Source organism: Aspergillus pseudonomiae (genome assembly GCF_009193645.1).
Source record: "Aspergillus pseudonomiae strain CBS 119388 unplaced genomic scaffold BDV37scaffold_4, whole genome shotgun sequence".
Classification (NCBI taxonomy): Eukaryota; Fungi; Ascomycota; class Eurotiomycetes; order Eurotiales; family Aspergillaceae; genus Aspergillus; species Aspergillus pseudonomiae.
In genome coordinates, this window is record NW_022475996.1 from 184,541 (window position 1) to 198,193 (window position 13,653).

Genomic DNA, 13,653 nt, shown 5'->3' on the forward strand with positions numbered 1-13,653 from the left:
ATATCTGCTGCTATTAATATCGTAGCTTTTTCCACAAAGCACCATACATTATGTTTCATATTCTCATGGCTCAAAAGTAAATAAGGTATATAAGGACACCATGTGTCTTCGCCGCTGATCAACCAATCTATGCCCGAGCCTCTTCAACATCACTGTCAAGTCCTCCCCGAATCGGCTCTGCCACTGCCCGGGCCGACAACAAAATAATCATAATCAGAATCTCCATCAATAACCCCATTCCAACCATAACACCCTCATCGCCATTAGCAGGGTCGAACCTTTGCGGCCCATACTGCGCCAACAACATATACGCGATCCTCACAACAAAGAAAGGAAGCGTCGCCAGGACCAGCAGGATGCAGCGGTGGCCAGCTCTGGGCAGGATGGAGCGATAAGCCACGGCCATCCAGCCAAACAGTCCACATCCGAACGCAAAGATGAGAACGAGCAAAACAGATCCAAGCACTTCGCATGCATAGACGGCGGCACTCTCTCCCACCACAATCAAGACTATACCGAAGAACACGGGGAATCGGAAGAAATGGAGTAGGAAGCGGATGGTCTTGGGATACCTGGAGTTTCCAGGGCCAGTTCTACCTGTTTGTCCACTAGTACAAGCACGGTTGTCAGACTGTGAATCAATACAAAGTGGAAGGGGAGCAACTAACCTCCTTAGCATTACAAGGCTCACTTCAAACAATAATGGCGAAAGGCCAATGCCTTGCAGGATTGCTTCTGTCATAATCACTTTCTTGTCCTTGGAGCCTGAGAGCACCATTCCGGACCCGGCAATTCGAACTGGCGTTCTAGGGTCAGCGTGGGGTACAACACGATCATCACCAGGATGTCACTAACGTTGTGCCACTAATCCGATCAAGCCATACCAGGAGTAGAAAATACAGCGAGGAACGGATTTTCGCTTGTTATGATGCCAGTATTTCCACTCCTGCAGAAACCGGGTGGTACATTGGATGATTTGGATGAGCGAGAAGATGACCACCTCAGCAATGGCAATGTGGCGCTTGTCTGTGGAGAAGGCTGGGGTTGGCATATTTCGATAGTCTTTCTTTCTATATTCTATATAGAAGAGGTGTGACACTTGTTGGGTGTGTATAAGGTGTGTATAAAGGAGAAACCGAGATTGTTCATATAAAGATGGGTTCAGTATTAGGAATTGGAACACCGAGCTGAGTGATGAAGATCAGCGTAGACATGCTTCCAGACACCCTTTTATATCCACATCTGTCCCCTCTCTCAACTCCTGCTGAGCCAGAGAAAAGAATATAGATGTGAGGCGCAGTGGAGCCCTCGCGACAGCTGACCCATTTGGGATTAGCGCCTATTCAGTTCGTGCGCCAATCAACGTCCACAGACTATACGAGGCCTCTAGTGGTCACTTGGAACTATTTGCATGGAGTGAAGCACGAACCTTGGAGACATTGGACAATCTGAACCTGTTCGATACCCTGGAATAACGTCAGCAGGAGACAGCATAACACACAAATCCTATCCGTATTGTTTGCTGGGTCGAGCTGTGTGTACATGGCAAGTCCACAAGTTACAGGACAACTACCATTAAAAGGCCAGATCTTGATAAGAGAACTGCTCGAAAAAAAGCCTTCGGCCTCACGGCCAGGGATCACTACTCAACATTCGAATTCTGAGATTAGGGCTGGTAGACAGTTTTGATCCAAGCAGTCACCTGATCAGGGCTGGATCCTGCGTGAACCTGCATGTCGTCTTCAGCCTTATTCTTTAAAATCGCTGATACGATGACGTCCAAAGCCGTGGCCAACCGAAGAAGGAAATTCCTTGTCTAAATCAACATCACCAGTGCCTGCTTAACTACTTGATATACTCCGCCTAGTTTATTGCATCTTGATTGGTTGTTAGTGGTGGCTGAGTATGCAGATCTTCGATTAAATCCGAGTCGCCTACGAGGCTGAACCGCTCATAAATTGAATTCACCGCTTTCTTCAAACTCCATGCTTCCATTAGAAGCTCATCCACAATCAGTTTGTCCTGCGTAAGCTATGCATTATAAACATTTGTTCGGCAGATATCATGAAAGCCCGTTTGATCTGAAACTCCGAGGTTGGATGGGCAGAAGCTGCAAGATTTGTCAAAGGGATTTCGTGAGTGAGAGCGCCGTCGAACAATCAGCGAAGCTCACTGGGTGTATCCTGTGCAGAATCCTTCAGCAAGTCTTCAGTTTTGCCCGCGCCTCAAAAGGATGCTCTTGCCGTGGCTTCGACCTTCTTGACTTCGTATGGGTTCAACAAGTCAACTCCGTCCTATGGTTCTGCAAAAGCTGTGGTGCAAGGCTCGAACTACAACTATACACCTTAGATGGTATTGTCCCCACTATCCCAGTAGTCCTCTGTGACCAACTAATGTTCAGGAAATTACCATCCCGAGTTGGACAGATTCCGTGAGTTGGGACGGGTTGATGTGAGACGACATGCAGTGGAAAGTACACCAACCGACGCTGCAATGTCCGAGGTATCTCAATGGTTGGACACCTGTACTAAGCAACACCCCAAATGCCATCTCGCGGACAACACCCCGTTACCATCACGAGTGCTTGAGATCGACGCGAGTCCTGACCACCCTCTGAAGCTGAGGCTCTATAGAGCTGCACCTGACGAAATGGGACGGTACATTTGCCTCAGTTATTGCTGGGGACCAAAGGGAAGTCCGGTTCAACTAACGAAAGAAACACTGTCGCAATTCCAACAGGATATCGCGTGGGACACGCTTCCCCTCACTTTTCAGCATGCTGCACTTCTTACGAGACAGTTTGGCGTTCGGTATTTGTGGATTGACTCACTGTGTATCGTGCAGAACGACAGTGAAGACTGGCGTGAGCATTGTCCACGTATGGCTGAAATATATCATAACGCCTACATCACCTTGGCGGCCAGTGCTGCGCCAGACCCTCAAGCGGGTCTGTACTCTATATCCGATGATGAATGGGCCCGTGGAAAGGAAATCTTCAGCACGAGCGGTGGTCACCCAATTCGTGTCTTTGCTCGTGCCCCTATGCTCGACATGAACACGAGACGGGATAGCGAGTCTCTTTTTATGCGGGCATGGGCTTATCAGGAGCGCATGTTATCGCATCGCATCCTCTACTTCTCTCAACGGGAGATGATGTGGGAATGTAACGAACAAGTTGCATGTCAATGTCTTCACCTGCAAGAGCAAATGAGTCTCAAAATCGCATTTTCCGAATCTGCCAATACAAAGGATTTCAACCTCTGCTGGAATGAGATTGTGGGCGAGTACAGCAGCCGCAATCTATCCCATACAGCCGATAGACTACCTGCGTTAGCAGGAATTGCCAAAAGAATGCACTCATTGAGGGCCAACGATACTTATATAGCGGGCTTGTGGCGAAGCACCCTTTGCCAGGACCTATTATGGTACGATTCAAGGTTAAGAGTTCATGCGAGACCGACTTGGCAGGCGCCCTCATGGTCCTGGGCGTCCGTCAATTATGCAGTCACTTTCGAAATGAACGAAAAAAACATACAAGACTATTGCCTGAGGCTCTCATATGTATCTCACAGTTGCACGCCACTTCATCCAACTGATGAGGGCTGTTTTGGTGGGCTCCAGTCAGCGTCTCTGACGGTCAAAGGAAAACTGATTCCAACTATTGGAAATCCCCTTTGGAATTCGCTGCACATGGGCGAAAGTCGCCTGCAGGGTTATTTCATGATAGGCTATGATTTCTGGTCAAGTGCAGGATCGACGGTAGAAAATATACCCCTCTATATTCTTCACATCTGCGATAAGCGTACTGGTATTAATAAAACTGAAAGCTACTATCTTTGTCTACGACAAGTTGATGGAGAAGTACACACCTATGAGCGAGTGGGAGTGTTTCACGAAATACAGAGATCCAGGGCGTACGAAAAGCTATGGCGAACCATCAGCGCAACAACGGTCACTCTGGTTTAAGGCTAGGGATTTTGTGGGCATATTTGACGTACCCTGGAAGACAGAACCATATAGCCGAACACAAGATAGAAAGTACCGTCAGCCTCAAAAGGGTAATACAATTTGTCCTGGAGACACTCCAAACAATGGCATCATTGTTTTGTTGATTCTCGAAGGCTGAAAGTTGAAACACTCTCTGGGAAAGGGACAATTGTACGATACTCAGAAGAAAAAGGAACAAAAGGGCATTGTTGTGATAAAGACCCAAGACTGAGATTGAGAGTACAATAACCTCCTACCTAGTGGAGAGTCAACGTATAAAAGACGGAAGAAGCACTCACACATAATTGACTCGTTCCGTCTGTAGGACTCGACCAATAAACCCAGCTTTAAATTACTGCACTTTCCATTCCTCGGTCTTCTCTCTGAAATCAGTGAACTATTCGCTCGATGTACATACATCCCCATAGTTTGTTCGAACCATATCCCATGGCCACTCTCGCGCGTATTCCACGAGAAGTTCTCTACTATATAGTAGATTATCTCGACCCTGAGGATCTCATATCGTTATTAGTTGCCTATCCTGGTATTGCAGGTCAGTTGAGATCTCAACACTTATCTGTGACTGGGGGGATGGTTCCATACTTGCTCGCTAATTCAAGAATTGAACCCGACCCGGCGCTCAGGGACATGACAGTAGAACGTCTCATACGAAACAGCGCCATTCCCGTCAATAGTTGCGATAAACAAGGCTGCACTCCGTTGTGGATAGCAGCGAATCGAGGATACAGAAAGATGGTGAAACTACTCCTAGGGCGAAAAGACTTGGAACCAGATATACCGAACAAATACGGGGTAACCCCACTTGAACAAGTTGTTATCACTGGAGATATAGCCATGGTAAGACTGCTGTTGGTATATGGTGGCATTGATCCCATTCGCCAATATAGCTATGACAGGAAGAAGGCACCACAATTGTGTCCGCTTTCAACGGCAGCCACGATGGGGCGTGCAGCTATTGTAAAGCTGCTGATAGAGTACAGTCCAAAAGATCAATTGGAGCGTGCCGCTGCCCTGGCTTTCAGATGCGCCGCATGCAACAGCCGTGAGGAGGTTATGGAGATTCTAATTAACGGGGTTGAGAATGTTAATTTTCAAATCGAAAACGGACAGAGCGTGTTGTTGTACACATACTCTAAAGGCTACAGGAGTATTGCAAAGCAGCTGTTGACCAAGGACGGTATTGATGCAGGTTGGGAAGGCGACAATGGTCGAGCCATGCTGGATATTGCAGTGGATCGAGAAGATATTGAAATGGTGGAGCTCCTTATAGCTCGAGAGGATGTGAAGTTGTCTTCGGGATTCGCGACGGTTAGACAGACCTAGCACGCTGTGCTAGAATGTTTAACGTCTTACCAGTAAGGTCATATGAACAACTAATGAGGGTAGGAGAAAGATGGGAAAGCTCGAGTGAATTGTCTAACTAAGATTAACCTAGGTGGACATGGAACCAGTGGTGGATGTTTGATCTAGTACGGAGAGCAAAGGAAGAATACGCAGATTTGGAGCAACACCACCATTTCCCCAAGGCATCCATTCGGTTGGATAGATATGAGGCCTACACCGTGGGTGCCCGACAAATAATGACATTGTCCACTCTGGCGTATCGTATTCATACTTCATAGATTGGTACTTCATAGATTGGAAAATGCAACAATATTATATCTGATAATGGCCAAGTCTAAAGTCGCCAATGTAAATCGTATTCCGATTCTAAGTAGCTCCAATAAACAAAATACTACTACATTGGCCCCGTATTCAGCCCGAATAACTTAATTCAGGGGTATTGCGGACAGGCACAGAGTGATTGACACCATTGATTTTGATACCATCGGCATCGGCCTAAATATGATTGGCCCACTGCAACCCGTGACCGGCCAATCCCAAAGTAGTAATCTCTGGCCTGAGGCCACCAACATCGCGAACTCCTCCACATCGACTTTCTCCGGCGGTTCTGGCCGATCTGCTCTAGTCGTCTTCGCATTTCCCTTTCATGTCGTTGTCGTGACTTCCAACTCCGGCCCTACCTCTCTTACCTCTACTCCCCACATACACTCTTTTCTCCCGCCATGTTCCGTCCCGCCTCTAGAGCCCTCCTCCGCGCGCCGGCCGTCGCCCGTGGCCCAGCAAGCAGACGATTGATAAGCACCGCTCCCGCCGAGTCCAAACCGAGGAGCTGGAAGAACACCGCTGTACGACTGGGATTGGCCGCTGGCGCGATCTACTATTATAACACGAGCAATGTGTTCGCAGAGAATCCTTCCTGTACGTTGAACCCACGAGGAAATTTCCCGGGGTTAAACTACCTCTGCCTTGCTCCTCCGAATCCTATACACAACAATTTTTTTCAATCAATCAGCATCGCAACTAACAACAACCCCCAGTCTCCCTCAACTCCCAGCTTAAGAAAAACTCCGCCGAAGAACCCCTCCCCACCCTCGACTCCATCAAGCCCCGGATCCGCGAAGAACGGGAATCCGCCGCCCCCAAGCCCCATGCCGAACAAGCCCCAGCACAAGAGCTCTCTCTCGGCGAGGGCGCCTTGAAGTCGCCCCAGGAGCTCGAAGAGGAGGCCGGCCAGGAAGCTGCCTTCAACCCCGAGACGGGCGAGATCAACTGGGACTGCCCCTGCCTGGGCGGAATGGCTCACGGCCCTTGCGGAGAGGAGTTCAAGGCTGCGTTCAGCTGCTTCGTGTACTCTGAGGAGGAGCCTAAGGGCATGGACTGCATTGAGAAGTTTAAGTGCGTTTGAACCTGGACCTGGACCTATTTTGGTGTAGTCTTTTTTCCATTGAGGGTTATTGTGGAGCTAACGTTTGGGTAATCATCACAGGGGCATGCAAGATTGTTTCCGCAAGTATCCCGAGGTCTACGGCGCTGAACTTGAGGACGATGAGGAGGGTGCTCCTGCTCCCGCCCCCGAGGGTGAGGCCCAGAACGCTGCGCCCCTAGCCACCGAGGTTGATGCGGCTTCGCATCCCGAGGAGAAGCGTGCCCGCGCGAAGGAGACTACCGCCCAGGTGAAGTCAGAGCTCTCCGAGAAGGGTGAGCTCCCTGAGAGCGACGACTTGCTTCCCAAGGCTTGGCACGACTCGGAAAGCAAGAACGAGACCCCGTCCGAGAAATAAAGCAATGCGCAACTCGTGTGTTGAAAATGCATGACATGGACCAACGGAACAGAGTCGGATTTTTTGGATTATCTCGGTGGATAAAATCTTAAAAGTTTCATGAGGCTAGATCTGAACTGCTCTGGGTCCGCGAGGAATATTTTGGGATTGGTTGGAGGCTGTGTGTATTCTTCTGTACTATATACCCTTTTTCCACCTTCCCCAGTTTGTTTCTCTGTCGTGTCCTATCTATAAAGCTATCTCACGTCATCTCTCTTCTATTGTTCTTCCCTATGTTGTCTTCCTTTTTCTTTTTGCGTGTGAAGCCTCAGCATCCATTCCCACTTTTGCCTTGTATTTTTCCCCCTTCACCATGTAACTTATTGTACTTGTACGCTGTGGCCTTTCGGAAAGAGTCCTGATAGAAATAGAGTCTGCTTTCTACTCCGCAGTATGCTTGGTTACATTGCTTGTTGAGCGTCTCGGCTGTGATGAATGTTTACAGGATAGTTGCAGTTCACGTGGTACGGATCTTAGGGTTAAGAAGAAACAACATGGCATTATCATCATTAGCAATTTTCCATGCAAATTGTTGGATCTCTGTGGCAATTTTAAATCGATCCTTATAAAATTCAGCAAGGTCCCAGTCACTTATCCACATTGCTGAGCTCATGCAGCGTCGCAATAGGGAAGTCGTGCAGATGATCATAACACATCTCGTCACAGTCTCATGGCGTTGTCCTTTCTGTTGTCCGAGAGTTGTATAACAGTGAGTTGAATCCTGCATCAATTCTTCCCGGGCAAGTGTCTCAGAGTAAGTGCAAGACTGGGTTGACATGCACAAGACATATTTGGGCCCTTAAGAATAAACTTGTATTCTTGTAAATATGGGTTCCAGATGAGCTTCGACGTTGTGTCTTTCACCAGACATGAAAACGCGGTGACTTGTCAGGAGGTCCCGCGGAAGGTCTGCGGCTGATGCAAAGAAAAAGCGCATCAAGGTACCTGGTACTGATGAAGTCGGTGATTCGGTACCCTTTCATATAGTGGATTAGAACCCCTTCGGCCAGTTTACCAGTTCACGTCGCTCAGCTGCAACTTGCGAGAACGAAATGCCGTCCGATTGCCACCAGACTTATCGACTCTGGAGTCGCGAGGGGAACGTTTCTCGAGTGCTGGGTGTAGGTTAGCAATGAGTAGCAGTTGTAAATTATAGGATTGTCTCACCCTCGGCAGTTTCCGCCTCATTGGACATCTCATAATTAAGCACCAGGTTCTTGATCCGTTGTTGTTCTTCTCGATCAGCTTGCTGTTGACTTCTCATGGCAACTGCAAAACTAGAATCAGACGGCAGGTCGATAGTACGAGTCTAGTCTCAGTCAGCAGGCTGCACTTTAGATATACGAACATGAATAGGCAAACCTGTTGCTTGTTGCCCTTTTTGGTCATCAAGGAGAAAGCCATCGTACTGGGCTGGGGCTGGGGCTTCGGTTGCGGTTGCGGCTGGCTAATCTCAGGGGCACTTTCACCTGCCGCATCCCGAGGAGCTCGTTTCATGGGAAGAGGTATATCGAATACACCCTTACGCTCGAACTTTCGGGAATCCATGCTCTCTGCCATCATCTTTTCAAACTCACGATCGAACTCGGCTTCGGCTTCAGGATCTCGTTCCTCCTCTTGGCGTGTAACGAAGATTTGTTCGTCTTCAGAGTCACTATCACCGTTTTGTTCGGCATTGGGCCCCGATGCCTACGAGACATTTGTCAGCACAACTCATTTGAGTCTATATGCAGCGTATCTAAAACTCACCTCAGCTTCGTCGCTGGACTCCCCGTCCTCGTCCACCTCGGGCATGACATCATCCTCGAAGCCGTCATCAGATGAGCTACTTTCCGCATCGTCATCATCTGGCTCTACAGGCCTCTCGGCATCTTGTGTTTTGTAGTTCTGAGCTACAGCCTCGCCGAAGATACGGGTGGCCTCTTCCAGGTCGGTGACTAACTTCCACTGAGGACGAGTCATAGAGAATGTATCTTGGACAAGGAAGTCGATGTCCATGGGCAGTGGATCTTTTGTCGTCATGTAGTACTACATGGTCAATTAATAACATATCCAATCAAGAGCGCTTGGCAACGGTTATTACCTGGAAGAACGTCAAGAAGAAGTCCAACTTCTTTTTAGCAGAGCCACGGTCAAAGCAGTGACCACAGGTATCCAGGAGAGTGCAAACCAAGCGAACTCGGAAAAAGTCATCTGGTAAATCTAACGGGTTCAGTTTCCCCGGGACCGGTGTGCCACCCTCTGTATTATCATTAGTATTGGGATACTATTTGATGCTCGCTTTGGCTTACCATGACCAAAAGTAACAATCCTGTACAAGGTATCAAAGATAACAGGAGAGTCGATCATTTTGTAGTTATACAACTCTCCGAGGTACTTGACTTCGGCGACGCGCTTCTGGTTGAACTTGAAGTCGTTCTGCTCAAGGCCCAATGTGATTTGCTCGAGGACGTTGTCGACGATGCCAATAACAAAATCCTGGTGATATCTGTACAGAGCGCTGACCAAGATCGCTAGAAGGTGGATATTGCCATATTTCACCTTCACGGGTTTGCTGAATACACGCTCTATAATATCAACAACCTGGAAGCGGTATTAGTAACCTTTATTGGGAAAAGAAAACACCAACTCCAACGGATTTCCTACTTCTTGTTCCTCCCAATGTAGTTTCCGAATTGACTTCAATATCCTGGTATAATTGCGCTTGTTCATATCCAAATAGATAAGCCTCCTGATGTAAGACTCCATAGGAGTACGCTCTTTCTGTTGAATGGCAGGCCGGGGTGGAGGATCAACGTAGTAAACCGCATTTTCAATGATCATTCGTTCTTGTTGACCCAGATGCTGAACAGTTTTCTTTCTCCCAAGAGTTTCCAAAAATGAGGCCATTCGGGGGGAAGTCTCGGGGTTGCGAAGCAGATACCGTCCACAGTTCTCTAAGAGATAACCAATGATTTCAATATTCATTCGTGAGAAGTCGTCAAGTGAGACCTTGAAACAGTGGAAAATAATATGCTCCGGGACCACTCCGAACTTGGTCAACTCTGCGAGATAGCGCACATTGCTCATACGAACCTGCCCCAGAAACTCTTTGGACTTGCGGCGTTGAAGGCTTCGGAACTCTTCGTCCAGATAAGTAATCAATCCCTGCGGTATATCTGGTAAATACTGCCCGAGAGTGGCCACCAGGCGCGAGTACAAGGGTAAAAGATCGATACGCCCCTTTGGCACATCCGACACAGCCTTAATGAGCCTGTTTCTAGATGCTTTGGAGTTGAGAAAGCAGAAGTCGAGAGCTAACTGATCAACGTGATCCTTCGTCTGCAAATCGGGGAGCTTAGCCAACAGCGCATCGACTTGGGCTCCCACAGTTTTGCTTGCAATGGCCATAGACTGATCGTCTGCATCCGCAGTAGCCCTGTCTTCTGATGTCTGGGCCGGGGCCGGTTCAGACTTGTCCGAATCCTCACCGTCTTTCTTTTTCCCTGCTTCATCGGAGTCGGTCTTCTTCTTCTTACCGTCCTCCAGGAGAACGGCTGGAACCTTGCCTTTGAGGTCAACCAAGTTCTCATAAAAGCGCCTCTCTTCTTCGTCTTCCCAGATACCGGCACCTTCACCCTGGCCGCGTAGGTACTCAGACGTTTTCACAAGCCCGATGCCTCCACTTGACGCAGGGTCGGCAGATTCCTGCTCAGCTAATGCGGGCATTTCCGCTCCTAATGCCTCACACAAGACCTGCGTGTTGGCAACCAACTTTTCCAAAGATTTGCTTTGTTTCTCAAAGTTGGCCTGGCGGTCCTCAAAGATTTCACCACTCTTGACATAAGCCTCAGCGTTACGGCGACTCTGGGCTGCCAGTGCTCTTTGGTCACGAACCACATGCGCCTTGACGTCTTCCAGGTACCGATTCAGGATGCTCTTGAAGCGAGCCTGTGTCTTCTCTGGGGTGAGAGGAGGGTCATTTTCAGCTGCCGTCACATCTCCCGCGCCCTCCTCGCCATTCGTGGCCTCCGCAGGGGTCGTCGCTCCATCAGCCTCTACGGTTTTCCTTCCTTCGTCGACAGTCTTCGCTCCGAGAATATCCCAACTGAAGCTCTTGACAAACAAAACGGCGAGTGGCAGATTGGTGTGGTCACGGTCATGGCCCAATAGGTCCTTCAACACTTCCAGGGGAAACGGCTCTGCTTCCTTATCACTGTCTCGGACGGCCGACGGGGCCTTGGCTTTGACTGGGTTTTCTGACGCCTTTCCACCTATCCCAACGACACCCTCTTTGCCCTTGGCACCCAAATCCTCCGGTCGTTCGATATCGTCCAGCGTCCTGAGTACACCAACCAACCAGAGTTCCGTAACCACTCTCAGCAAAACTCGATGTCGGGATAACCGTTCCTTTTCTTCGCGTTCGCGCACCTCCTGGCTGAGCGCTTTCAACTGTCCCTTGTCCGGTGTGCTAAGTCCTCGACCCAGTAGCCATCCAATTTGTCTCGTGAACTCGGCCGGTCCGAACCTCTGGTGCAGTGCGCTCGTGATTTCCACGCCTGTGGCAATTTCCCCAGGCGATTTCAATTTACAAAGCCCTTCATAGCAAGCGGATATAATTTCTGAGAGATATTTATGGAGCGACAGAGTGCGGATATCGGCCAGGAAGGTCTGCTGGGCGGAAGCATTAACTCCGGTGCGTAGACGCTTGATGAAAGCGGTGTTTTTCTTCAACGCTGAATCAAGGGATCTGCCAACTGGAAAGATATCTATTTTCATGCGGTTGGGCGGTTAGATTGGAACCTGTTGTGCGGGACATTGTATTGGGACGTCATTACCACTCTCACCAGCCCAAGCTCTCTCATTGAGATCGCGAAGCTCCCCTAGAACAAGAACCTTAGTTAGAAACAAAACATGTACATGGTAAATGAGAGTTGAAGACAGGGTGCGGGGTACACACGCTTCCTTTGACGATCCATCTCTTACTGCCGTTTGTTGTCCGCACAGTAATCCCGCAGTGTCGATTAACTATCGTGGGGTCCTTTCAAAGAGTCGGAAAGGAAAGCGCATAAGTGACTTGAACGCCACATTGGTGAAGCACGTTGGGACCGAGCGCTGCGCAACGTCTTGAGCTTTCTGTCACCGTGCGCCAGGGTGGAGGTGCTTTTAAGAAAAGCTGTGTCGGAGACACTGCGGCGGCGAAAGTGGGAGCCGAAGGCGGTCCTGTTGCTAGTTTCCTGACCAATCCACACCGCGGTTTTCCGCGCGGGTCTAGAAGAACTACTCCATGTCCTGCCTTGAACTACTTTGAACCCAATCGTTTCTACTTTCTTTCTGATGATCTTTTGCTATTTGAATACTATAAACCTTTCTGATCTGTGCCAGTACCATGATTAATCCTTCTCTCCTTCTCCATCGTCCACTACGTACTGATATTCCGATCTCCACGACTAAGGCTGCAAGATATATCACTGTAGATCCCTTACTGAAATGAGGTCTTGGTGAGCTTATTGCTATTAATCAATTTGTTAGACATACATCAATAAACACTAGACATGAGAAGGAAAGAGGCATTGGTTCAAGGAGAAAACGCGAACAAAATCCGAAACAGCCCGCTGTCAGTTGGATCCTATCCACCTAATCATAATCCCATATCAAGTTAGACAGGTTTCATGATCTGGTCCATTGCACCTTCAATCATCAGTTATTCCGTCATTCATTCATTCATGAGACTTCGTGCGACGATTCGGTGAAGCCAGTCTCCTTCCCTTCTTCCACTCCCAACAGCCAGGCCTGAAGCTCATGCTTCCTGTCCTCTTCATTCCAGCTCTGGCGTCGATCAATCATTGGCTTCCACCCCTCGCTCGAAGTTCGACTATCTCGATCGACATCGGAAGCTCTCGGCAGTGCTTCCTGGTCGTTTGCATAAGGTTTGGTAGTTGGTTTCCCAGGAAGCAGGATGGTTCGGTGAGTTTGGGGAATTTCTCCTTTCTGGCCTGCAGATGACATCTTGGGGAACTACTAGTAGTAAAGTAGAGCCTGGCCAGGTGAATGGTTGTACGTTGATAGTGAGGTATGGCAAATGGTAACTGTAATCTTTAAGAGGCTTTGCTTTGAGGGCACCGATCACTTTTTTGGAGCTAAGCTGCAACCCTTCAGTAAAGGCAAATATATCAAAGCGTAAAACCCACGTTACGGGTCTGCGAGGATACTAGTTATATGGCTCTCGTCGTCACTGCGTAACAGTGACATGCCATGTCATACGTTGTGGCGAACCTGGAGATTTATTGACGCTCAGGCCGACTGAATCGAAATCATATATCGGGCGAGAGGATAAGTCAACTGTCCGTTGTCTTTCGAAACCCCATGTATTATTGTTGAGGAGATCAGTTGCAAAATCACCATGAAGTCATGCTTGCCTCCCGTCGGTCGAGATAATGTCACCTGGCGCTATACCCGAATCAGTAATTATAACGACATACCTCCAGATATTCAGATCGCC

General features: G+C 48.7%; 5 protein-coding genes across 5 annotated transcripts; 2 read left to right on the top strand and 3 right to left on the bottom strand.

The window, feature by feature from the left end:
• Positions 1–127: 127 nt before the first annotated feature.
• Positions 128–1,051, bottom strand: BDV37DRAFT_278422 (uncharacterized protein; the record flags this gene model as incomplete). The annotated part of the gene is made up of 3 exons (XM_032086051.1): positions 128–608; positions 669–798; positions 856–1,051. 3 exons carry the CDS (start codon positions 1,049–1,051, stop codon positions 128–130), a joined length of 807 nt encoding a protein of 268 aa, XP_031946227.1.
• A 3,383-nt stretch (positions 1,052–4,434) lies between these two features.
• Positions 4,435–5,336, top strand: BDV37DRAFT_294483 (ankyrin repeat domain-containing protein; the record flags this gene model as incomplete). Its single annotated transcript, XM_032089644.1, has 1 exon — positions 4,435–5,336. One exon carries the CDS (start codon positions 4,435–4,437, stop codon positions 5,329–5,331), a length of 897 nt encoding a protein of 298 aa, XP_031946228.1. The 3' UTR covers positions 5,332–5,336.
• Positions 5,337–5,917: 581 nt separating this feature from the next.
• Positions 5,918–7,381, top strand: BDV37DRAFT_137001 (coiled-coil-helix-coiled-coil-helix domain-containing protein). Its single transcript, XM_032078792.1, has 3 exons — positions 5,918–6,270; positions 6,390–6,747; positions 6,839–7,381. The coding sequence occupies exons 1-3, from the start codon at positions 6,075–6,077 to the stop codon at positions 7,131–7,133; spliced, it is 849 nt and encodes a 282-aa protein (XP_031946229.1). The 5' UTR covers positions 5,918–6,074; the 3' UTR covers positions 7,134–7,381.
• Positions 7,382–8,183: 802 nt separating this feature from the next.
• Positions 8,184–11,930, bottom strand: BDV37DRAFT_278425 (regulator of nonsense transcripts 2; the record flags this gene model as incomplete). Its single annotated transcript, XM_032086052.1, has 7 exons — positions 8,184–8,287; positions 8,340–8,481; positions 8,535–8,861; positions 8,922–9,200; positions 9,256–9,413; positions 9,464–9,755; positions 9,819–11,930. 7 exons carry the CDS (start codon positions 11,928–11,930, stop codon positions 8,184–8,186), a joined length of 3,414 nt encoding a protein of 1,137 aa, XP_031946230.1.
• Positions 11,931–12,487: 557 nt separating this feature from the next.
• Positions 12,488–13,530, bottom strand: BDV37DRAFT_237534 (uncharacterized protein). Its single transcript, XM_032080742.1, has one exon. It carries the CDS (start codon positions 13,158–13,160, stop codon positions 12,876–12,878), a length of 285 nt encoding a protein of 94 aa, XP_031946231.1. The 5' UTR covers positions 13,161–13,530; the 3' UTR covers positions 12,488–12,875.
• Positions 13,531–13,653: the final 123 nt, after the last annotated feature.